At 31.9% G+C, this 26,578-nt stretch overlaps 1 protein-coding gene across 1 annotated transcript; it reads left to right on the forward strand.

Moving 5' to 3' along the window:
* The first annotated feature begins 721 nt into the window (after nucleotides 1-721).
* Nucleotides 722-26,578, forward strand: LOC134253516 (uncharacterized). The gene is made up of 13 exons (XM_062736039.1): nucleotides 722-1,540; nucleotides 1,751-1,832; nucleotides 5,049-6,043; nucleotides 6,848-6,938; nucleotides 7,396-7,449; nucleotides 8,483-8,641; nucleotides 9,406-9,594; nucleotides 13,012-13,191; nucleotides 14,056-14,235; nucleotides 21,477-21,656; nucleotides 24,064-24,252; nucleotides 25,798-25,971; nucleotides 26,391-26,578. Exons 1-13 carry the CDS (start codon nucleotides 722-724, stop codon nucleotides 26,576-26,578), a joined length of 3,480 nt encoding a protein of 1,159 aa, XP_062592023.1.

Consider the following 26,578-nt stretch of genomic DNA (forward strand, 5'->3'; position numbering starts at 1 on the left):
AATGTGAAAAGAGGTTATCAATTTGTTTAACCCGTTCAATCTTGCACTCTTCCATATTTCAAGTTTTAAAGTCAAAACCCGACCCTGCATTTTCCTCTGATATTCCAAACCTGATTTATTCAAACATTTAGATTATTAAAATTTAAAAAAAGTGTCTAGATATAAAACTTTGAAATAATTTTAAAATTATTTTTTGTGCTGTTATTCAATTTGATTTGGGGGGGGGGGGGTAATGATTTAAACATATAATCATACCTTTTCTATACTTTAATCTTCGGGGTTTTTTTTCATGGCAACGTACTAGTATTTAATGCTGTGATAATTATAAGTGCTACAAAGTACAAAGAAAAAATGTCAGGGATATGCAGTGCAGCATATAAAATGTAAAAAAAAACATCGAGCGGACAGTCGTTTAAATTATTTTGCAGACAGTTGTTAAATTAATGTCTACAAAAAATCCTGATTGATTGTAATACCCTTCTGTTGATAGTGCATTGTATGATGAATATGATAATTATTAGATAAGAGTTATTTATAATGACTTTTTAAAAGACGTCTTTCTTTTGATGCAGACATCCATTCATATATTTCTTTTGAGCAATTCGGGAATCAATTCAGTCTTCCTTTCTACTCCCACCAGTTGGACGAAAATAAAGCAATACATCAAATTCCCTCCCAGAAGGATATCTTCGGAAAAATTTACAATGAATGGTTTCATATTATGAGAGATGAACTTTTAGGAAAGGAATATGTGGTACCTGCTTACATTGATCTTCATGTTAATTACTCTCTTGCATTTGGAAACCCTCAAAATAAAACAGTCACAGTTAACATTGAATTCCCGACTGTCGATGACTATTCCCGCAAACTTTGTAAAAATCAGACAAACGTGTTGATTATTCCTGCTTTCCAATTCAAAATTTTGGAATTACAATGTGATATCATTGGAACACATGTTAAAGCCTCAGAAAATGTCATTGTTTACTCTGCAACTATAAAAGAAGAAGTCGGAGGGATACCGGATTTATTGATGATTGAACAGCTCATACCAGTAAGACTGTGGGGAACCTACTACGTAGTAGTGCCCTCTGGGAAAAGCCCCGAGGGGGACAGAATTTTGGTGATAACTGCACATGAAAACACCACAGTTCATATTTTAGGGCACGATCATGTCACCATCCAAGGTAAATACGACAGAATACAAAGACGTATTTTAGGAACATCGCCAATCACCATCAAGTCCTCAAAACCAGTGACTGTGACGCAATTTGTTGTTCGGAGTGACGACACATCTATGATAAACATTATTCCACTAAAATACAAGATTGATAAAAGCGACTTGATGAAAAATGACTCTCTCAGTTACACTTACATACAGGGTGAAAAAGAAGATGGCACGAATATTTCACTGTCTAAATATCACGCATACAGTGGGAGAAAGTTTCCGAAGTTACCCGAGTTTATACTAAGTTGCACCCTTTTGCATAAAGAATCCGAACTGCTTCCTAGGAGTAACTGTGGTTTTATGGATGAATCCCAGGTAGATTTCTGATCGACAAGTTTTTATAACCACATACTTATGTTCAAATCAAACATATTCTCAAAATGTAATTTTTATACATTCCTTACCTCCTATTATCTTTCGATGGTTTGAAAAACAGAATGCATAGAAATGATTAACTAGATGATCTAATTTTCAACTTGGTGAAATCATTTTAATAAAATCTCCATTTTGTGTTCTTTCTTTCAGACCGAGGATATCTGGCCGGTAATGGTGCCCGGAGATGGCATAGATAACGATGGCGATAATCAAATAGATGAAGACGATTGTTGTAAGTTCGTTATTAGGGCCCCGCTTGGCGGGCGCCCTATAGTGATCAGTCTGTCCGCCCGTCCATTCGTCCGAGATCTCTTGTCCGGAGCATATCTTCTCTCTTCTTGGCCCAATCTGGCTCACACTTCACCCACAGAGTGACTTTGGGTGACCAGTATGCAGTGACCTTGAACCATGTTTCTAGATCAAAGGTCAAGATCATAGCAGAATTTTATGAAAAATCCATGTCCGGAGCATATTTTTTCTCTCCTTGGTCCAATCTGGCTCATACTTCACCCACAGAGTGCCACTGGTCAATGGATGTGCAGTGACCATGGTCGATGTTTCTACGTCATGATCAGAATTAGCCTCTCTGTTTAAAATCTTTGGTGCATAATATTTTCTCCTTAATTCCAGTAAATTTATGTAACTGGCGATACAAGATAACTTCGATATATATCTGAAAATTCGCAATATCCGTGAAGTCGTACTAAATGACCTTTACTGTATTACACAAATGTTCCTCTTCAAAATAAACCCTTTTAAACTACCTTACATTTTCATGTTAATTGTTGAAAGCGGGGCTTTTTGAGATGGCCACCATCTCAATGATATCTAATTTATGGTCCGTGTTTGCTCTGCTCCTATTTTGTATTGTTTTATGGACTTTGATATTGAATACCATTCGTTATCTCCGTATCCTTCTTATCAAAAATATATATAAGAAAATCATTGGATTGATCTTTGACGTTGAATTGGTTAACACAGGAGTCTACAGCTGTGGTGGATAATATGCTTACTCCTAACAGCCCCTGAAGCCAGCTCTTGTGGTTTGGAGGCTCGAGTTTGCTCTGCTCACAGTTTATACCATTTTAATGGAAATATATGCTTGGTTCTTGTTTGTAATCTTCATATTTTTATGATTGCAAATAAGTAAAAAAAATTTTTACGAATACATTGATGTATATTTCATCATAAGATATTTTTAAATTTTGCAAGAGTATTTGTGTAACTTTTGCAAGATTTTGTACTTGTTAACCAAAAGTAAATCAATTAAAGGAACCCCATTATTGTGTATGAATTAATTATAAAGACCCTATTGTTTGTTTTCTGCAAGAATTTTGATTTTAAAACAATTTAACCGACGGTAAGCAGTATTATTCTGTTGAAATTTAAAAAAAACGAATTTCAATATTTTAAAACAAATTTACACAGTAAAACGATTATTCAAATTTTTGTCCAGTAAAGAAATGTATCATACATAGGAATTGTATCCTTTTCTATTAAAAACAATTGACCGACGGTAAGCAGTATTATTTCGTTGAAATTTCAATGAAAGCCGAATTTCAATATTTGAAACAAATTTACACAATAAAAAGATTATTCAAATTTTTGACCAGTAAAGAAATGTATCAGGCATAGGAATTATATCCTTTTATTTTATGAATTCTAGTTCCATTACATTCTCTGAGAGTTATTTTTCTGAGTCTTAATAAAGTTCAAATATATGTAGGAGTAAAGAAGCACTTATGAAAGAATTTGCATGTATTTCGATTCAATCCTAAGTAATCGAATTAGGTCAATTTCTAAAGCATTTTCGGATACTTCGTTATTTTACTTTCACATCAATGCTTAAATATCATTGTTTTTGTCAGTTTCAGCTTTCTTGAGTGAAACTGGTAAGCAAAATATATATTTCTTACTACGATTTTTTATTTCCTCATATTTTTGTAAGACCATGTATTTTTAGCATTTTAAAGTAAACTATGATTTCTAAACTATTGGAAAACAACATGAAAATGGAAATATTTTCACAATTTTGGTTTAATGGGCAAATTGGAGCAACACATTTTATATAACATTTGATTTTCTCCTGTTTATTCATTTATACATATTTCTCATATAAATTTAATGCATTAAAACAGCAAGGAATATATTTTTTCTGGGGAGTGGGAAGGGGGAGGGATAAAAATAAACTAAAGCTAGCTTTCAAATTCTCTGCAAGAAGATGACACAGTTAAAAAACCCATGGGATGTAGAACTAATGATCAGTGTGACATATTTACATAATATTTGTAAATACAAAATAATATTCGAATTCCAATCATGATTATAGTGGACTGTAAATAACTTCATTATTTCGTGTCATAAATTATAATTTGGGTGTTTTGAAAATTGTAAACTACATGTAACATTTATAAAAAATGTAAATGAGTTCATTAAAACTTGAATATTTCATTAAATTTTTTATGCCATTTGGGAATTTAAAATGGTATCCGCCACATGTGGTCTGAAGGGCACACACGCAGTATCAGTGGAGGGGGGCTGACAATTTTTGGAACAAGGTGCCCTTTTTCTCCAAGCGTATTTTTTCAAAGATTAAAAATGTTAATCGAATGGCTGGTTGCCTTCTTCCCCCTTTTCTTGTTGTAATACAGATAAATCATGGAAAATTAAATGTTTGAACTGTTTTTCTGCGGTTCAACCAGATTATTGTTAGGTTCCTTTGAAAAAGAAATGCTACCGGTAACTAATTAATTCAATATTTGTACTTTAACTAGCTTTGCTCAAGATGTTTTTTATTATGTGAAGTTCTAAACTTTTTTTAAACAAACAATATTTATTTTTACTTCCTTTTTGATTATAGAGTTAGACGATTGCAAAGCACAGTCAAACACTGGTAAGTGAGTGTTGCAGCTAAACTTGTATACCCGGTATCACATATATAGTGTACACATTTTTAAAATTTTAGACAAGCCTTAATTAACTTTAATAATATGCTCTCGTGTAATTTTGAATGACCCTTTTAACATCAGTTAGAAAATACGTATTGATTTATAACATTAAATGATGTAAACTTTATTCCTTTTTTCGGTAAATCCAATTGTTAAAGGTATGGACTCATACGGAGGATTTCTATGGAACAACATTGTCGGATTTGATCATTTACTCTTATTTAGTAAAGTCATTGTTAATAAGTATTGAAAGACAGAAAATGACCAAGTTAGATATACCAAAATAAATTCACAGAAATAGTATTTAATCACAATATTAAGAATGACGAGATACACACTTTAATTATTTAAAATTTCAGCAATTGATTTTTCTTCGAAAAGTTACGTAGGGCGAAGCTACTAGTATCTTACTTTAGTTAGTTTATATACGTATATTGAGATGTTTAGTTTATAACAGAGAACAGAGTTATTATTAAGACCATTTATTTTTAATCTTTCAGGTCAGTCAGATTTGTTTGGAACTCTGTTTGTTATTCCGGTTATTCCTTTGAATACGTATACTGTTTTGAATACGTATTTAAAATGTTCTGTCAGTGGACAAGATGAAATATCAGTTAGGTTTTCTAAATATCCGACCATAAATTGGAGTCCACTATCTGTCCCCAGGATAGATAATATATTTGAAATAAAAAATCTTACAAGAGATCCCTTGATTGTAAAATCAAATAATGAAAAAGAAATTTTATTATCATGCCAGTACATGTGTGATTCAGGGACACAATGTTCTAACAAATTTATCGTGCCTCCAGTGGATATTTTACAGACCGAGTATTTTGCAACAATTCCACTTACCCCAATACCGGAAACTGTCTCTCAGAAAGGATGCCTTGTAGCTGGAATATTTGATAACACGAAATTCACTTATCTTGAGAATACACAAATTTTAACACTCCAAAAAGGTAAACAACAAGCAATCCAACTTTTGACAGTCAATGGAACATTTATTACATCAAGTCATATTATATCAGTCCTGTGTTTTATCAAATATAAGGCTGATACCTCTGAACACTACCTAATAAATCATGTCCTTCCAATTTCTGGAACTCGATTCAATATAAAAACATCAGACAATCTTTCTGAAGAAAAATTGGTACTGATATCAACGGATGAGAACACGGTTTTAAACTTGACTTCTATAAATCACGCGAATTCAGAGAATGTGTTCAATGAATATCGTCTCATTCAAAAAGGAGGTCAAATGGAAAATCTTGACTGGGAAAACACGTCAAATCTCGAATTCAGAGTAATTTCTAGCAAGCCTATAATCGTAATGGCATCATTTGAACGAAAAAACCAAGATGGATCCCATTCTAGTGGGTATGACTTTGTACATGTTGCACCAGATCCAAATACAGATTCCGAAGTTCATGTATACAGAAGCTTGGACCGTACGGAATCTGACCTGTCAAAATTTACCATCACGGAGAGAATTTACGTAAGTTAATTTATATTCGACCTAAGAAAACAAGAACTATCTGTATAACGTTTGGAGAGGTTCTTTTATTAACTTTTTTGTGTAGAAAACATTACTTTTAAATCTTTTTCCAGTGCAGTGCGGTTACAGTTGTTCCCCAAACGGCCCCTCTTCTTCCTCGTGGTTCCCAAATGCCATTATTCTTGAATAAATAGGCTATTGCCAAAACATTTACATGATACTACATGTACTTATACTCTTAATTTGGGATCTATTTTATTATCATATAAATACCACTGAATCCAATTCCTGTGCTATTTAAAGGGTGTTTTAGCATATTTTACTAAATAACTCATAATAAAGGGCGACATTTTACATTTTAAAAATTCAAGAAATTTCAATGAAAACTTAAAATTAATTTAACACTTATGCAAACGCTCTATTAGATAGTTTTAAATTTAGATACTTCAGAAAAGATAAAATTTATATACTTCAGAAAAATAATGATTTCTAATTCAAAATAGCAAATATAAAAATTTTAAATTGGTTGAACAATGAATGAAGGAATATGAGCATCTGGACCTCCAGTACGGCGGCCAACGGGAAATAACTCTCGCTAAAATCTGGCCTATCGAAAACTACTGAGGTAGTGTTTTATAGTTTAATTTAAACTCGATGCATTCAGTCTATAAGAAAGAAAGGTATAAGCCAATCAGATTATATTCATAATGTAAAAGAAGATTGTGCACACGATCCAAATTCTGTCTATATAGTTAATATTTTCTGTGCCGTGTATTTCCCCCTCATTTCCTTTACATTTTGTAGCCTTTCACTTCACATCAGATCCCAGGAGATGGCGAAGACAATGACAGGGATGGACTAATAGACGAAGAATACTGCGGGTTCCTCTGGGGCGGTGAGAATGGAATCAATGACATTCCTTTTATGTTAAAAATAATTTGTTTTAATTCCCCTTGTATTAAAAGGAAGTGTTATTTGTACTTGTATGATAACATAATCATAAATTAAAACATTGCCTTAATATTCTTTTTCTAACATTTGATAAAAAGCTTCGAAAAATTTCATGAGTTATGTAAACCAAAGTATCAAAGTGCATACTTTAGTCAATTTTATTAAACTATATATTGATTAAGGTAACTTAAAGAAAAAAATTGGTAGAAATATTACAGTTACAAATGTTTTTAATCTCAAAAAAATATATTTTTTTTTCTAGAAAAACATCTTAAATTCATAGTATTTAGGTGGATTTGTAGGGTATATTTGTATATGTTAAGATATTTCAATCTTTATCAATGATTAATTATATAAAACTATATAATCATATAAAATTAACATTTTGCTTTAATCTGAAGACGAGGTTCTCGTGGACTATGATTTAGACGGAGCGCTGAACGAGGATTGTAAAGGTCGGTTTTTTGTAAGGATCGCACATGTAATTAACTTGTATTGAGAAAAAATGACAGTGCTTGTTTGAATGAAAAATATGGAAAATAGAGTACACTGCTTAATTACATGTATTTTATTGTTACATAAAGCAAAAGTTCAGACTAAGAGACCAAAAAATACCATATAATTATATACAATTGTCTTCCCCCATTAGATCATGTTAATTAATAGCAAAACACATTCTTTGGACATAAAAATTTTATGTACCCAACAGTTTAAAATGGATACACAAAGACCAAGTACTTAGTAGTAAGAACTATTTCCTCACCAATATCAAGGCTTGATACTTGAGCTGTAAAACGACTATTAAATTCTAAATTAAATAAAAGTACATTATTTTGACTGAAAACAAAACTTCAATGACATATTCAATAAGAATTGCATGCTATATAAATATGCCTTTAAATGGGATTAGGACATCTGTTATAAACTACCGTGAAAATGTACGAATTCCACAGAAGTCAACCTCGTGAATTGTGTGAATTCAAATGTGTTTGATGCCAAAAAAAAAAACAAACCCTGCACACAATGAAGATTAAAGTTTCATTATGTCAATTCAATTGCTTAGTGGAAATCAATCTTTAGCCGCCTATTAATTTCTTTAAATATTATAGATATACATTAATATAAAGATTAATTGTTGAAATATTGTACCAGGAACACACTAACCTTTTTTTCTCCTATGGAATTACACAGTAGATAAGTATTTATTTCATCTGATGTCAGTGGTGTGACCGGTCAACAGGGGATGCTTACGCCTCCGTGGCATCTGATCCGAATTTTACTGTTTTTTAGAGGTCCGCGTTTGATATGCTCATGATTTGTATTCCGAGCTTGATAACTGTTTTTCATAACTAAAGGTCATGTACAATCAGTGTTTTGTATTAGAAGTTCAATAGACCAAATACAGAAACAATGTTAGAAAATATTTAAAGAATTATAAAGTATTTTAAAACTAAATTCTATTTTATGATATTTTTCGTGATATTTTAGGATGTCCAGAAGGCAAAGAGCTACTTTCTACCTTCATTTGTGAATTTTGCGAAATCGGAACTTACCGGGAAAATTCGTCTCGGATTGATAAATGTGAACAATGTGGAATGAATATGACTACATACAACAATGCAAGTACATCTCAAACAGATTGTATTCGTGAGTATCCTTTTAAAAATTTTTTAAAAAGTTCCAGTTGATTGTTAAACACTTTAAAAAAAAAATCATTTACAGAAATTGAAATTTCGTCTTAACGATTTAAAAAAAAATACACTCCATTGTCATGTTCTCTTGAGTCTTGCTTCTATTTTTTTTACAATGGCATTCAGATATTTACAAATCTTATGAGTTACCAAGAAAATTATTTCTTGAATTATTCTTAAACTTTGCATAGTTATTTTGGAGTATACGTTTTAAGTTTTTAATTTCTGGTTGGCAATATACATGTCTATGGTCATCCAACAACTTATTGGACTTCTCACAGGTACTCATTTCCCTTATTTAAAAAATCATTATTAGTTTATGTGAACTCTTAAGAATGTTAAAAGACATTTACTTACAAAAGTGACATTCAATTTTTGATGAGCTGAAGTTAGTCACATTATCACACTTTTTTGCATAATGAAGTCAAACATCACGAGACATTTGGAAGGTCATAATAATTCAAATGTGATCAAAATGTTTAATCAACTTATACATTTAAATCTCATTTTATACTAATTTGCTTTCTCAAAATATATCATAGAAACTTATTGTAATAATCGATTATCGCATCAGGAGGCTTCTGCAAATACATATGTAAAATTTTTATCTTTTATCCAATTTCCAACACAATACTTTTATACATTTAACTGAATACTTTTTTGTGTTTATTAAAGATCTTTACATTTAAAGAGGATTTCCTTTATTTCAATTTATATAAGCTATTTGTGAGGAAGGAATGGAGCTAAAAAATGTTACTGAGAAATGTGAACCTTGTCCATTTGGATACTACAAAACTGTCTCAGCAAACGACACGAGTCTCCGTGTTTCTGACAGGTTTTGGTGCAAGAAATGCCCAGCTGAGAAGACAACTAACGATACAGGGTCTACGAGCATAAAGGATTGTATAGGTAATTTATAATTTATATCATCAAGAAAGAGAACCATGATTATTATCTGTTGAAGGAAATAAGCGTTGATTTTATGTACATTCCTATTTCCTATTCCTTCCATATTTTATCCTAGTGTTAAAAATTTTCACAATTATATTTCTACATAACAGCTGTATTCTATTTGTCCAAAAATATCCCGAAAAGTTCAGAATGAATTTTATAGCTTAGGAACGAAAAATGGTTTGACAAAAAATCATCTAATTTTCCTTTGATTGCAAATCTGGAGTTTGTACACAGATGTTAAAGCATTGCATTGACATCAATATATAAAAACGAGATTTGCAACGAAGTTGTGGCATACTAGAGTAATTGCTCTCTGACAGCTGTTTTTGATTTCATTTAAATTTTATGATAAGAGCGAGACAATGAATGCCCACCCACCAATCCCCTTTGATATCAACAGTCTGATTTGAAATAAAATTCCACAACTTCCAACGTCGATACGATGATTTGTCAGCAAATACAATCAATTATAATGTCGAACACTGTCTGTCCTTTTCATACAAATTGTAAACATATAACATGTATAAGTTACACGCTGAATAGTCCATGGATTTTTCCATCTGATACATCGTGCTAAGGGGCACATGTTGGTAGTGACCGGATTACAGGGGGGATGCTTACCCCTTCAGAGCAATTCTTTCCCCCTCTGAGGATTTTAGAGGTGTGTGGTCCCTCTGTTCCCGATATTGTTTTTTTTTTTTTTACTTTTGAACTTGATTCTTGTTCCTTTTTTATATTTCTTGTAATGACGGCTTTTAGACTCACCTGGTCTTCATTTTTGTTCAAATCTGATATCAACTTCCAGTTTGTTCCTACTTAATTCTCGTTACAGTTTTCCCAGCAATGACTAATTACAGATGCTTCAAATTTTAGCACAACGATTTTATGCAATCGAAATGGTGGGATTTATTTTTTTAGAAATTAGATGTTTGCATTATAGTGCACATACTTACATCAGAGCGGGGTGTTTCTAGTGAGCATTTGCTGGTAAACTTCTTGTTTTCTATACATTGCGTAATTGTTTTATCACAATTTAATTTGTTATTTGCAACTTTTCAACAGTACTTGTCAAGTGTAAAATTTAAATACAATTTTTTACTCAATTGAAGAATGACAATTTTTTGAAGCTAGATGTTTTAAGTCAATCCAATTTTTCACCCCAAAATACCTAATGGGAGCTGACTGAGTTTTTTTTTTTATAGTAAAAACTACAATAGGGAAACTCTTTATTTTATACCATACATATTTAAATTACATTCATGTCAGTGTACATGCCAAGTTTGGGGAAAATCTACTCTCGAGGTATTTTCAAGATAATACATGTGCATTTACTATACGATTATTTAGGAAATTGTCAATTTTTGCACAGCTGAAACAAAACAAAAATTTCTGAAGTATGATAAGCTATCAAAAATTTAGCATTCTTGCAAATTCGACGAAATATTATTTGGTATTAACTAAGTACTGGTCGGGAAAAGAACACGATATTCTAATGCATATTTTTGAAGAATTGACGTTTTTTGCTGGATCTGCGCATGTGCGCGGGAAAAGCATCGTGAGAATCATCAGGTCGAGGATACTATTTTTTGTGACGTCTGTTCAGTGAGGAACCAACATGACTAACAAATTAACCAATCAGCTCAATGAGTTGCATTTAATGCATTTATGGGTTACTACATGTGTTTTTAGAAAAGGCTAGTTTTTTAAAAATCTCTCTCGGAAAGAGGTGATGCATTTTTCTAAGCATTTTACACGCTTAATGCATTATGTACATTATTTTCTTCTAATCCCATGCTCAGATTTGCATACAAATAATTATCAATGATAAAAATAAGAGTAATCCCCACTCAATTGTACAGGTTCGTTTGTTTACAATTTTCCCGAGCTGTACTAGCGCTGTCAGTGTAAAGACAATTTCTCGTGGCTATTCCTCGGTACAAAAAGCAACCAACTCTGAGGTTTGCTCACGTATTGACAATGCTTACAACGTATACAACTTCGAAACATACAGTATGCTACTTAATACACGTTCTACGATCAATGCACATGAAAATTAATATAGAGGTAATTTTTTTAAAAAAAATGTGAAAGTTAAGTCTTTTTTTATAAATGCATAAACTTTAAATTTCTAGTAACAAATGACTGAGCAACAACTTATTCAACTAGTTACATGGGAAATTTACGAATATATCGAGTTTAAAAACTGGAGTCTTATTTACTTGTAGAAACTTTGTGAGCAGTATTTCAAAGTATTTTTTAACAAGAAAAACTGAATTTGTTTGTTGATGTGAGCATGGGAATTCTCAATTAGTACCTTTTCTTCCTACTTTTTTCAAACACTTTTCAGAAAAATTGTAAATTGGCTTTCAAGCAGTCATTTGAAATCGCATCCTAAATTTCCCTAACCCACGTGTTTGTAGTAAATTAAAAAAAACGTAGTAGACCATCATGCTTTTCGGCTCATTCACGAGATTGGGCCATTGTTTGCTGTGAGCTGCGAGATCACGTGATCATGATTATTTCAATAAGAGGCGGTTTAATATCTGACTCGGAGAGAAAATACTTTTTACGAAATAATATTTCATAACTTTTAAAAGTGATGGAGTGGAATTGTCTTACTTGCAGAAAGTATATAACTTATATAACTTAATGAGACACCACATATATTTATTTTTTTTTTAAATAAAACACTAATATACGGCATATATATCTTTTACGAATTTTCCTGTTCGTATAGAGTACAACAAAATATGATTGATACAAATACAAATGATGCAGAGATTCTTAAATTTCTATGTTTTACTTTTCAAGAACATATACGTGTTTATTTCTTTTTATCGTATAACATTTTTATCCTTTCTTTAAGACATTCACATTATCATACCCACCCTAATAACGACGTCAATCTACCCATCGGTTGAAAATCGATTTAAAAATCAGTTGTGAAAAATTGTAATTAATTTTTTGAACTTGCAATTTCTTAATTTTGTTTAATTAAGTGAAAATTGCTTTAAAACAGTAAATATGTTTCATTTTACTATGATTCGCGATATATTGCGCAATGGAAACCCCAGTCGACCCCCTTAAGCTTGCATATATATATATATATATATATATATATATATATATATATATATATATATATATATATATATATATATATATATATATATATATATATATCTCAAGACAAAGTTGACATGTAATTGACTAATTATACTAAATGTCGACCACTTATCATAACTCTTTCAAACGAATAAGATGTTTTGATAAAATTTGAATTTAATTTACTGATTTAATGTACATTGTATTTTTTTATGAATATTTTTATGTCTTCCCATGTGTAAGAGATTTTAAAAAAAAATATTTTAGCTATTTGTGAGGAAGGAATGGAGTTAGAAAATAGAATTGAGAATTGCGAACCATGTCCAGTTGGTTACTACAAAAATGTCTCGGCAAACGACACGAGTCTCAGTGTTTCTGACAGGTTTTGGTGCAAGAAATGTCCACCTGAGAAGACAACTTACGAGATAAGGGCTACCCACTGTATAGGTATAATTATATAATTACAAGTTTTCTTTTCATGAGAAGAATTGTATAATGTATGTTTATCGATACTGGGAGTAATAAATATTATTATTATTTACTTAATTAAATAAATGCTTACTTTGCCATTCTATGAGGCTTAGATTAAAATATATATTATTCAGTGAATTGGATTGAACAGCAGGCATATATGAGAGATAATTTTGAAATATTTTTTCCTAATATGGTTTTTCCTTCATTTTTGACTTTCGTTTACAAATTACGAAAAAGTAATGCTCCTTTTAAGTTTGAAAATCTAAACTGAAGCTTTATAGTGTTATGTGGCGTAAGAGATGGGAAAGTCTCTATATATTAAAAATATATGAAAATATGAAAATATTTGCCTTTTTTCATCATACGTAACGTTGTTAAAGTTGGCATTTGTTAATTTGAATTGTTAGTCATCAATTTGAAAATTAAAAAAATGGTTCTTTTGCCTTGAAAAATCAAATTTTCAGAATCTAGACAAAGAAAATATACGGCAGATAAGACATGTCTACAGCCGATGCCTGTACTCCTCCTTGCCAATTTATAATGCAGTACCATATGTCTGTTTGAAAATGAGAAACTTCATTATGAGGGTCTTTATGAATTGATGAATAACTCCTCTTTTTCCACGCAATAGGATGAAACAGGGAACAAGGAATAATTTAATTACATTTGTTAAACGGCCTTCTATTTTTCGGAGGATTTCTACCCCCTCCCCTTTTTTATTATAGCTCCTAAAACGGATCAGCTGCTTTGCATTATTTGTAACTAATTTACTGAATTCTTTTTTTTAAAACGACTTCCTATTTGTAAAAGATTTTCCTTTATTTTATTTAATATAAGATATCTGTGTGGAAGGAACGGAGTTTGAAAATATAACTGAGAAATGTATACCTTGTCCAGTTGGATTCTACAAAAATGTCTCAGCAAACGACACAAGTCACGATTCTTCTGACAGGTTTAGGTGCAAGAAATGTCCAGATGGTGAGACTACCTACGAGACAGGGGCTTCCCACTGTATAGGTAATTATAAAACACAAGTATGATATTCTTGCAATTTGATTAAGAAATAGGGCGGGAGGGCGGGGAAATCTTTTAGGAATTACCCGTTTATTTGGAACTATTGAGGACGTATACCCGTCTCGTATTATTCGTATACTTAAGGTTCGCCCCCCTCTTCTTGAATGATAATTAGTGCTGCGCTTATCACGTGATTTCGCTGAGGGTAATTGCATATCCTCAGCATAATCACTCTGAATACTGCAGCCCCTTAATTGCTGAGTACTGGGATTTGAAATAAACATATTCATTGCAAGTGATTAGACTTGTGTTATTATTTATTACAAATTCCAGTACTTAGCAATTAAGGGGCTGCAGTATTCAGAGTGATTATGCTGAGGATATGCAATTACCCTCAGCGAAATCACGTGATAAGCGCAGCACTAATTATCATTCAAGAAGAGGGGGCGAACCTTAAGTATACGAATAATACGAGACGGGTATACGTCCTCAATAGTTCCAAATAAACGGGTAATTCCTAAAAGATTTCCCCGCCCTCCCGCCCTATTTCTTAATCAAAACTCTGTAACTGCAACTCCACCAGACTTGTGTTATTATTTAATACAAATCCCAGTACTTAGCAATTAAGGGGCTGCAGTATTCAGAGTGATTATGCTGAGGATATGCAATTATCCAACGAGTTGTGTGCTTTTTATCCCCGAGCCTTGGCGAGGGGATAAAAACACACGAGTTGGATAAAAATCATATCTAACTACAAATCATGTGAGATTCTTTTTATCCCATGTTTTTTACACCACAGATTATGTTTAACACTGTTTTTAAGGTAGGTCGCGGGTTTGCTGCTTAAAAATTCTTACGAGAAAACATATCCTGAAAATTTGATAAAATGTTCCTTAGAATTTAAAGCGTATCTGCAATTTTTATCAAATTTGCCTAAGTATTTTTAAAGTTATAGTACTGTACACGCGGTATAGTTTTTAATCCTTTTTGACGCTTTTACCATTGAAATATATGGGAAAATGACGTTTTTAAGCCAATTTCTGAAAATAGTTTCTTTTAAAAAGGTTGGATAACTTTTTAAAGACGTAGATGAATTATTCAGGAATTTCAAAATGTCAAGATGAGGTAAAAACAAAACCATTAAAATTAAAAAAGCAATATGTCTTCTCGCTAGATTTTTTGCTAAATAATTTCAAAGTTTTCTTTTAAAATACTAAAATGTGGCGTTTATGACGTTATTAATATCTACAACGTCATATCTTGATCGTAGTCACGTTTACAGTACGAGTATAAATATATTGACCTATAGAATATGCAAGAATTAAAAGGTGATATCGATACCAAATTTAATTTTATTCATCATTTAATTCATTGCGGAGACATATTAGGATGACCAGCAACTTATTTTCACTAGTATTGTGAAATTCATATTGTGATCACAAAGTCAGAATGAAAGGTATAAATAATCCTCGTGCAGCGACATTAACATGCAGCGACAATGTTGACCGCGAGTGAAAAAATATTAGTACCTGTATTTTTAGGAAATGCATGGTCAATAGGATTTCAGACATAAAACAAAAATTTGATCACTTTATTTGAAAACGGTACGGAAAACATCCCTATAATGAGGAAATAAGTGGGCGGGGGGGGGGGGGTACCTTCAATGTTCTTTCTATATTCGTCGCAAGCTATAGTACATGGCTCTAAATCTCAAGCTTTTTTTAATTTCGAATTTTCTGAATTAAATTTCAATACGCAAAAAGTAAAACACTTCCATTTAGCTTTTACACGTTGAGTTTTTGTCATAAAAAATGTATAGAAAAAAAAATCATACTTGTAAATTGTTTTCAGTGTTTGTAAGTCTTAAAATCCAAGTTTTTGAATTAATTTGGTTTTTAAATGCATTTCACAATTTACCCGGTATTAGTAAGCAAAACAAGGCGAGTGCACGAGATTTAAATACATAACAACCAACCAATATTAATAATGATAATTAAAAAAAAACACAGGAAAATACTTGTAATTAAATACAAATGTATAACTCGTTTTTAGTGATGAGGATTAATTTTACATCCTGAAAGGTATACGCATATTTTCGCCCCGGCTTTGATTTGAAGTCAAGTTACCCTGAGTCTCAAATAACGCATACAATCCCTCATGTTTCTCGCTAAGCAATTTTTTTATTCATGAAAACTTTCTTTCTGCCATAACTTTTACGCTGATTTATTCTGATTGACTTTAAGCAGTTTAGTTACACTTCAAATATAATTTATTGCTTTCACTTGGTATTGTATTTAATCAGTCCTAAGACATTACATATTATCACACCAGCATTCAGACTGAAATTTAATTATAAAACATGTACGAGGTTTACGTACAAAAGCATGCACTTTGTGTTAAATCTACTTTTAAATTCATACAGACTTGAAGTCATTTGCAGAGAATTAAACGGGAAACAACGTGACGTTGCCTTTGTGACGTAACTGACGTCATAATCAAATGTGCACAAAACAACCGCTCGAATCGTCAAAATTGTGTACCAAAATTGATGACAAAAGCAAACCCGCGACCTACCTTAAATAGGACTCCACTTCATTTTACTTCATCACTCTAGCGCAATACCCATTGTGACGTCACAACTGTGTGATACGAAAACGATATCACATGAGCTATATCAACGGGATAGAGGGTGAAACATGGGATAAATGTATATATTAACGTTCGATATTGTCAAAATTTTACGCAATGAATGGTGTCTAATTTAACCTTTATTAAACAGTTCTAATAGATGCAATAAGAATATAAAGTCCGACGAGAACCTGTTTTATACGTAATAACTTATAACTCTCCTCATTCCCCTGTGCTAAAAATAGCGACATGTAATACAAGAAATACTAATAAAACAAACGGGGCGGTACACTTTGAGAGGGATGAGAGAGGTTCTTGGGAGTTTTGGTATAAATTAACATTGCAAAAGCCCAAAATCTTCTTGAAATAATGCCCGGAAAGGATAGTGTTACACACAGACAGAATGTATAAATTTACGACCTTGAACTTTGACCTTTTCACCTCAAAATCAATAGGGGTCTTCCCTAGGCCACTGGGAGTTGTTATGTAAAATGTCATTGCAAATCTAAAAGGGCTTTCGAGATATCGCGCGGAAATGAAAGTGTTATAACTGACAGAATTTGCTGCGAATTTATGACCTTGGCCTTTGACCTTTTGACCTCAAAATCAAATCAATAGGGTTCTTTTTTAGTCTATAGCGAGTTGCTATGCAAAATTTCATTGCAAAAGCTCGAAGGGTTCTCGAGATATCGTGTGGAAACGAAAGCGTTACAGACAGACAGAAAGACGGACAGACGGACGGACAGACCCATATTAATATCCCCCACTTTTTCAGCTGGGGAGAAAAAAGGAAAGACGCAAGAAAACAAAATCATTCCCAAAACAACTCTTTCAAATGGATCAGATATTTAGAAGTTTTGTTTTATAAGTCCTCCCATTTGTAAAATGATTTTCCTTTTTGCATTTTATTTTAGATATTTGTGAGGAAGGTTTGGAGCTAGAAAATGGAACTGAGAAATGTGAGCCTTGTCCAGTTGGCTACTACAAAAATGTCTCAGCAAACGACACGAGTCTCCCTGTTTCTGACAGGTTTTGGTGCAAGAAATGTCCAGCTGAAAATACAACGTACGAGTCGGGAACCTCGAACATAAAAGGTTGCATAGGTAATTTAATTTTTTGTTTACCATCATATTTGACCATTTTTGTACAATTTTAGCAAGTTTTAACCTTGAATGCATGGTGCTAGGGCTTTCAAATTTACAGTTATATATTTATGATAAAAAATGTCCGTATGTGTGAACCATACGTGTTGACCTTTAACCATAAACTGACTTACTTTTAAAGAAAAACTTTAACCATGATCATAATTTTGAATGGTTGGAGCTACAGCCTTTATGTATCAAAGGTATATTTTTGTGAAATAATATTTCTTGAGGTAAGTCACTCGTCAGCTTTTTAGAAAAGTTCACGCAGAACCTCTTACTTAAAAATATTGATTAAAATTCAATTTTTATAAAATATTTATATTATGCAATGTAAATTTTTTAACATTCATCGAAAAAACTGCGTAAAAATCTACAAAGAAGCAAGATTTATGAGGGACTATTTTTCTTGTGGTGGAAGGATATTCAGCAAAAATTTCTGCAAATCTTCACAATTATTAAATTTAATGTCTTAGACTTTAGCCTCACATACTTTTACTCGGAGAATATTTTCCGGTATGATATTGCAGGAATATTAAGGGGGCCAACTATAGTTTCCATTGCGCAATATTTCGCGCATCATAGTAAAATGAAGCGTATTTACTGTTTTAATGAAACTTTTTTCCCTTAACTATTAAAATTAAACAAAATTAAGAAATTATAGGTATGAAAATGTAATTACAATTTGATATAACTGATTTTTTAACTGATTTTACAATTGATAGATAGGTTGGCGTCGCTGCAATGTCTTATTGGCGTTATGTTAATCTGTAGCTCTTAAAGAAAGGGGTAATAAAATATTATTTAAGAAAAAGTAATAAACAAACGCTCTTGAAATTTAAAACATAGAAATTTTAGAATATCTCCATTATTTTTATTATGTGTTTATGTGAATCCATAGTGTACGTCATATTTTGTACTACTCTATAAAGATGGTAAAATTTGCTAATTCTTTTGCATTTTGAGATGCCCCCTCTGTAAACAAGACGGTAGAATTTTGTGTTTCTTACAAATATTGTAAAATATAGTATTACTCATAAAATCTCTATTGTAGTATTTTTATAATTTGCTTTAAAGTGCTAAAAATTGTCATTTTCCTATATAATCCAATAGTAAATGTACCTGTATTTTGAGACGGTCCCTCAAAAATACCTGGACGGTAGATTTCCCCCAAACTTTGCATGTACACCGAAGTTCATGTAAGTTATATATGGTATAAAAATGAGGAGATTTGCTATTGTAGTTTTCACACAATAAAACTATAGTCGGCCCCCTTAATATGTCTTAATTTATATTTTTAGAACAAGTTTTACACCTTCCCTTAACAAACTTTGCCAAGAAATGAAGATATGTTAAAGAAGTCAAGATAAAATTTACACCATTTTTTGCCTGAAAATTACATATTTTGACCAATATTTCAAAATTAACATCACTGACCCCAACTTTTTCTTTCGTTATTTTAAACTACTAGATACTTGGAAATGATCAGCACTTAACTCCTAAAAAGCTTGATATAAGAAAATATTTTATTGCCTATCTAGTTTTTAATGCCCCAAATATGTTATTTTTTACTGCAAAAAGGTCACACAATCATAATCGCGCGTTAATTTGCAAAATTTGTTTAATGATAAATATTATTCAAACCATTTTATGTAAAATAAGATTAAATTTATTAACGTAGTAACATCTGATAAAATGAAATTAGAGATAACGTTATAAATCAAAGAGTTAAAATTTAAGTGCGAAAAGGTCAAGTTAATTGTACCATAAGTTCAGTAAGATGCACACTGACCCCCTATTTTCTCTGCGATTTTGAGTCATACTATATGAGTACTAATCCAAAATATACTTCCCAAAAAATCCTTGATTTAACAAATTTGACGAGTAACTAACCTTCAAATAAGAAGTTTCTTTGGGTACCAACATCTTTAATCTCGCGATCTTGGAAGACCTTCTACTGATTCTGATGATTAAGATTATTCTTATCATTCTTTTTTTTTCCTTTTCCTAGAAGCCAACTTTGAGGCCTCATATTTCACTCATTTCTCAATGGATTTTGCTCAAATTTTCAGAGTTGATAGACGTTACTAAACTCTATCAGAATGCTTTCTAAAATTTCAAAAAGTCACTTCCGGTTTTGAGTTATTTCCCTTTAAACGAAAATTTATAGGCTTTCGTTTCCAGACAAAGGCTCAGAGACGGCTTAAGCTGGAGCAAAAATTCTACTGATTTTAGATAATGGAAGGATTGAAGTTGTGCATAGTTGTTTTTGTTTTTCGATTTCTCTATTCAAAATGGTGCTATATAGAGGTCAAAAATTAGAACGCCTAAAAGAGCGAAAATTTACACATATTTTGCTTTTTATCTTTGTAACTAAAAATATTTTGTTAAAACATATAGAATAAAATTTGTGCAGAATTACAAGATCTTTTAAATGATATCTCGAAAAAAGGGCTGACCCCTAAATTAAGGGATCTAGAGGGGCCAAAAGTATTTTCCAGATATCTCAAAAAGTACTGAGAACTTGTAATACATCCAAGAAGCAATGTTGTTCAAAATGTCAATCTTAATCTAATGAAGTCGTCAAAATGCGTCCAGCGACGTCACTTCCGGTCAAACCGGAAGAAGTCAGAAAATGCATATTTTTGCTGTTCTTGACAAGTTTTTGGGTAACATATATCACAGGAACCACAAAACTTAATTTTCCGTCCATCGACATCACTTCCGGTCAAACCAGAAGTAGCCAAAAATAGCTTATTTTTTAAAGTTTTTGTGCAAAATTGAAATTATAAAGTGACTGGAGCCGACTAAGCTCATTGCTTTCTTTTTGCTGACGTCACTTCCGGTCAAAACAGGACGGAAGACATTCTCGTTGCTTTGCAACGAGCTTTGCTCTAGTTATAACTATTTTTTCATTCGATTCCAAAACATAAAAATTATGTAATAACTGCATTACTACTCCATAAACGCCTTCAATTTTGAAGGGTTCCTATTTTATCCAATTTTATTTTAGTTGGTATATATGAAAACTGTTTGAATAATTGTTGTTTTACGTTGCCATTGAGACGTTGTCATTTATCGGCGAAGAGATTTAAATTTTAACTTTACTCGGCATTAAGGACCATTGAGCAGTAAGTGATCTTTATCGTGCCAACATATGCAGGAGATTCAAAGTGTCGAGCGCAAGGCGAAGGAACATTTGCTACCTTTTTTTATCAACTTAGTCTAGTTTTGGATTCGAACTCACGACATCCTTATAAAATAGCGAGTACTCTACCGACTGAGCTACCGTGATAACCATGCATTTATATATGAAGAAGGAATGAAGCTAGAAAATAAACTGTCAACCTAGAACACCTCGTTCAAATGGATCAAATAATTTTGCATTTATTTGCAATTGTATTTAATTTACTGATTTCTTTTGAAATGACTTTCCTTTTGTAAAAGAAATTATTTAATTACATTTCATATAAGCTATCTGTGAGGAAGGAAAAGAGCTAGAAAATGGAACTGATATATGCGTGCCTTGTCGAGTTGGATTCTACAAAAATGTCTCGGCAAACGACACAAATCTCCATGTTTCTGACAGGTTTTGGTGCAAGAAATGTCCAGTTAAGAAGACAACTTATGACAGAGGTGCTACATACTGTATAGGTATATATACATACATGTTTTATATTGCTTTCATCAAAAGAATTGCTTGAAGCATGTTTTATTAACAATATGAAATAGCATGATGTTGATTTATTATCAATGTAAATCAATGCTGATTTTTTTTCTACTTTATATGACTCCTTTCTTTCAACTTGTTTATTTGTTCCCCGCTTTCATTGAAGTAGTGGAAATTAAATAATTTTGATCTGTCTCTTAGTATGACCTTCGGTCAATCGGTCTGTACTTCTGTCTGTCTGTAACACTTTCATTTCCAATCAATATCTGGAGAAGCCTTTGATTTTATTGCATTGAAATTTCCCCTAACAATTCTCCATGGCTTATAAAGGACCTCTATTGATTTTGAGGTCAAACTTTAAGGCCATGAATTCATAAATACTGTCTACTATTTCAACATTTTCGTTTTCGGACGATTTCTTGAGAGGCATTCCGTCTTACGCCCTGAAATTTTATATCACACCTTCCTTTGGCCTATGATAGACCCCTATCGATTTTGAGGTGAAAAGGTCAAAGGTTAAGGTAAAAAATATTATACATTCTGTCTGTGTGTTAAACTTTCAATTCCGGGCGACACGTGATGATTTTTAAACACAACTCTATAGCCCTGACCGTCCCTATTCAAGTGTCACTTCCTTTGACCGCCTCTAGATCATCTAATTCTGTTCTTTTTCAAAAAGCGTGGGACAGATTCTCTGAATTAGTTTGTTAATTCTAGTGTCCAAGCATTTCGACAATTTTATTTGGAATTTCCAGTTCAAACTATTTTGTCAAACTTATAGTCGAAAAGTTTTGTTTTTTTTAATTAATAATTACGTTTTGATCTGGAACAATTGCATTTTTCAAGTTTTTTTAAAATCATATTTCCATGTCAAATGAAGAAATGGTGTGCATTTTGCTAATTTGCATATAAGCGGTCATATTGTATTGTATTATATATTATATTAAATACGCGATTTTTAATTTCAGAAAATTAAAAATAATTTTTACAATCCTTTTCAAGACAATAAATTTCATAAATTAACTGAACTCTTGTTCTAAACGGTCTTCAATTTATGATGGATTACTATTTTCCCCTGATTCTGTTATGCTCTATATAAACAAGCTAATTCAGAGAATTTGTGTCCCCCGCTTAGGGAAAAAGTAAACCATGCAGTTTGGGGGACGGGGGGGGGGATTCGGATCCCTCTGACCGAATTTGTAGAATTATTAATGTATACATGTATACTGAAGCTAATAAACTATGCCAATATCGATATAAAGATTTGATTGCTTATTCTTGACTATGTGTATAGAAGATTCTTTTGATATGGAATATTTATCACACTGTAATGATGATTTTACGAGTTTGAACAAGCTAGACCTCATATTTTTTTTCATTTTACATGCTGAGTACTATCATTTAGTAAAAAAAAAAGTATTTCGGAAAAAAAAGAAAATGGATCGTCTGGGTTTCGAATCCGGGACCTCTTACGTACGAAGCAGGAGACATACCACTACACCACGAAACCGCTATCAACTAGAGTTAATTATATGCAAAGATGAAGTCACATAAATGTATATATTAACGTTCGATATTGAAATTTTTTTACACAATGCATGGGGTCTAATTTAACCTTTATTAAACAGTTCTAATAGATGCAATAAAATATATAAATAATAGAGTCCGCCGAGAACCTGTTTTATACGTAATAACATAACTCTCCTCATGCCCCTGTGCTAAAAATAGCGACATGTAATACAATAAATACTAATAAAACAAACGGGGCGGGACACTTTGAGAGGGATGAGAGAGGTCCTTGGGAGTCTTGGTATAAATTAACATTGCAAAAGCTCAAAATCCTCTTGAAATAATCTCCGGAAAGGATAGTGTTACACACAGACAGAATGTATAAATCACGACCTTGAACTTTGACCTTTCGACCTCAAAATCAATAGGGGTCTTCATTAGGCCACAGGGAGTTATTATGTAAAATTTCATTGCAATAGCTCAAAGGGTTCCCGAGATATCGTGTGGAAAGGGAAAGTGTTATAACTGATAGAATTTGCGAATTTATGACCTTGGCCTTTGATCTTTTGATCTCAAAATCGATAGGGTTCTTTATTAGTCTATAGGGAGTTGCTATGCAAAATTTCATTGCAAAGGCTCAAAGAGTTCCCGAGATATCGTGTGGAAACGAAAGCGTTACAGACAGACAGAAAGACGGACAGACGGACGGACAGACCCATATTAAATTCCCCCACTTTTCAAGTTGGGGAGAAAAAAGGAAAGACACAAGAAAAGAAAATCTTTCCCAAAACAATTCTTAGAAATGGATCAGATATTTTAGAAATTTTGTTTTAAATGTCCTCCCATTTGTAAAATTATTTTCCTTTTTACATTTTATTTTAGATATTTGTGAGAAAGGTATGGAGCTAGAAAATGGAACTGAGAAATGTAAACCTTGTCCAGTTGGCTACTACAAAAATGTCTCAGCAAACGACACGAGTCTCCACGTTTCTGACAGGTTTTGGTGCAAGAAATGTCCAGCTGAAAATACAACGTACGAGTCGGGGACCTCGAGTATAAAAGATTGCATAGGTAATTTAAACATGGTTTTAGAATAGCAAAATGAAATGGCACGATCAATTTCCTCTGCAAAACCTTTAACCATGCTCACAATTTTTAATCGGTTGTGTATTTCATATGATAGGACCTTTTTTTGTTTACCATCATATTTGACCATTTTTGTACAATTTTATCAAATTTTAACCTTGAATGGTTGTTGCTAGAGCTTTCAAATTTACAGATATATATTTATAATGAAAAAATGTCCATATGTGTGAACCATACGTTTTGACCCTTTAACCATAAACTTTGTGACTTACTTTTAAAGAAAAACTTTAACCATGATCATAATTTTGAATGGTTGGAGCTACAGCCTTTATATTTCAACGGTATATTTTTTGTGAATTAATATTTCTTAAAAATAAGAAGTTTCTTTGGGTACCAACATATTTAATCTCTCGATCTTGGAGTTTGACTAACACCTGGGGACGTCGGTATTTAATAAACACATTTATTTTAATTCTGATACTGAAAAACTACAAATGTTGTATGTTTTAATTATAAATTTTTCAAGTGTTACCTTAGGTTGATTCAAGGCTCTTACTAGTAACTATTACTTTTTAACTTTTAATTTGCAAACCAAAAAGATGTCAAAAATTTTAGATTGATTTCAAAAGAGAAAAGGGGGGGGGGGAGTGAAGAAACTTTCAAGTGAAAAAAAAATTAATTTCTTTCACTGCAAACAAAATTAAAGCATAATTTTAAATTAAAAATAATAATATACAATCTTAGTTGATAGAAAAGCGGAATGTCAACAAAATTGAATTAGGAGTTAAGAGACAATGTGATACTGTAGGCTAAAATTGTTACATTTCGTCGAGTACATTAAATTTTGAGGTTCCTGATAGTAACAAAAGTAACAGAGATTAAATCCCAACGAAACGGCTATTTCACAGTATTTGTGTATTTTTTCTCCTTTATTAAAACATGGTACATTAATAATTAATTGTATACAAAAGCACAATACATACATTTCATATCGATTTGAACATCAAAATCACAAGTAATTGCCTACTCCTAGATATACATTATCATTAATTACATGTGCCTTCTTTAGAATTACATTTTGTAGACAGCAACATTTTTTATATTATTTTGAAAGACTTCTGTATACATTGTTTTTTTTTTCATATCTACATTTCATTTTATATTTATAGATGTTAAAACATATCAATGACAATTGATTATGAAATATCGGTTTTTTTAATTACAATTGATTTTATTGTAAAAAACTAGTATAAGTATTTTCCATGTGATCTTAAAACCCCAAAATAAACTTTTTCCATAATATATTTTCACAGAGTTTACATTTGTACAGGAGATGTTCAGTATTTGTGCATTAAAAATCGCCATTTCAAGGTTGAGCTGGATATTGCTCCCATCCCCCCTTTTTTTTATCATTGCTACCTAGCTTTAAAAGGTTTAGAATTCCTCTGAAAATGTGCATCAATTTAAAGAAAAATATTCAAATTATTCACAAGTGAAAGAAAATGTTTATGAAAGTAATTTTCATTCCAGCTCACTGTAAGGAGGGGATGTACTATAAAGATGATAGGTGTACTGAATGCGAAATTGGTTTTTTCAAAAATACCTCTAGTGAAAATATTACTCTCAAGAAGAACTTAAGGTGGAATTGTACAAAATGTCTTCCTGGAACGACAACTCTTTCAAAAGGAGGAGACAAATGTATTGGTATGTTCTAGTATCTATCAAGTCTTTTATAAGAATGTACGAAGTATTTGACAGAAACAATAGTTTATTTTCACTTGACCTGCAAGTTAAATGAGATTTTCCTATCAGGGTTCGTCTTTTGTCTGTCTCCTGTTTCTTGCATTTCTTCCTGCAATGGTGGCTCTTATCCAGCAAATATATTCATCAGCAGTACAATATTTAAAACATTTGCAAGAATCCTTATAAAGTGTGAAAAAAAATTTTCAGGTCACGGCCGGACTTGGTTGAGATAAAAAAAAATTACCGATAGTTAAACTTAATTGCATTCTAGCATTCAGTCACTGCCTGAAAGAAAGAAATAGAAAACCTTAAAACAACTCATTATTAACATATCAGTAAAATTGTAAAATATTTTAATGATAATATGATTGTGTTTGTAGAGCTGTGTTCAACAGGAAAAGAATATGACGCAATAACAGACAAATGTTACCCCTGTAAACTGGGCTTTTTCAAAAACATCAGTGGAAGCAACATTAACTGTTCTTCGTGTCCAAATAACTATACTACCGGACATTTGGGGGCAATAAGTGAAGAGCAATGCAAAAGAGGTAAAGTAATACTCAATTGA

Source organism: Saccostrea cucullata, unplaced genomic scaffold (genome assembly GCF_032062105.1).
Source record: "Saccostrea cucullata isolate Sc308-1 unplaced genomic scaffold, CSIRO_AGI_Scuc_v1 ctg1437, whole genome shotgun sequence".
Lineage (NCBI taxonomy): Eukaryota > Metazoa > Mollusca > Bivalvia > Ostreida > Ostreidae > Saccostrea > Saccostrea cuccullata.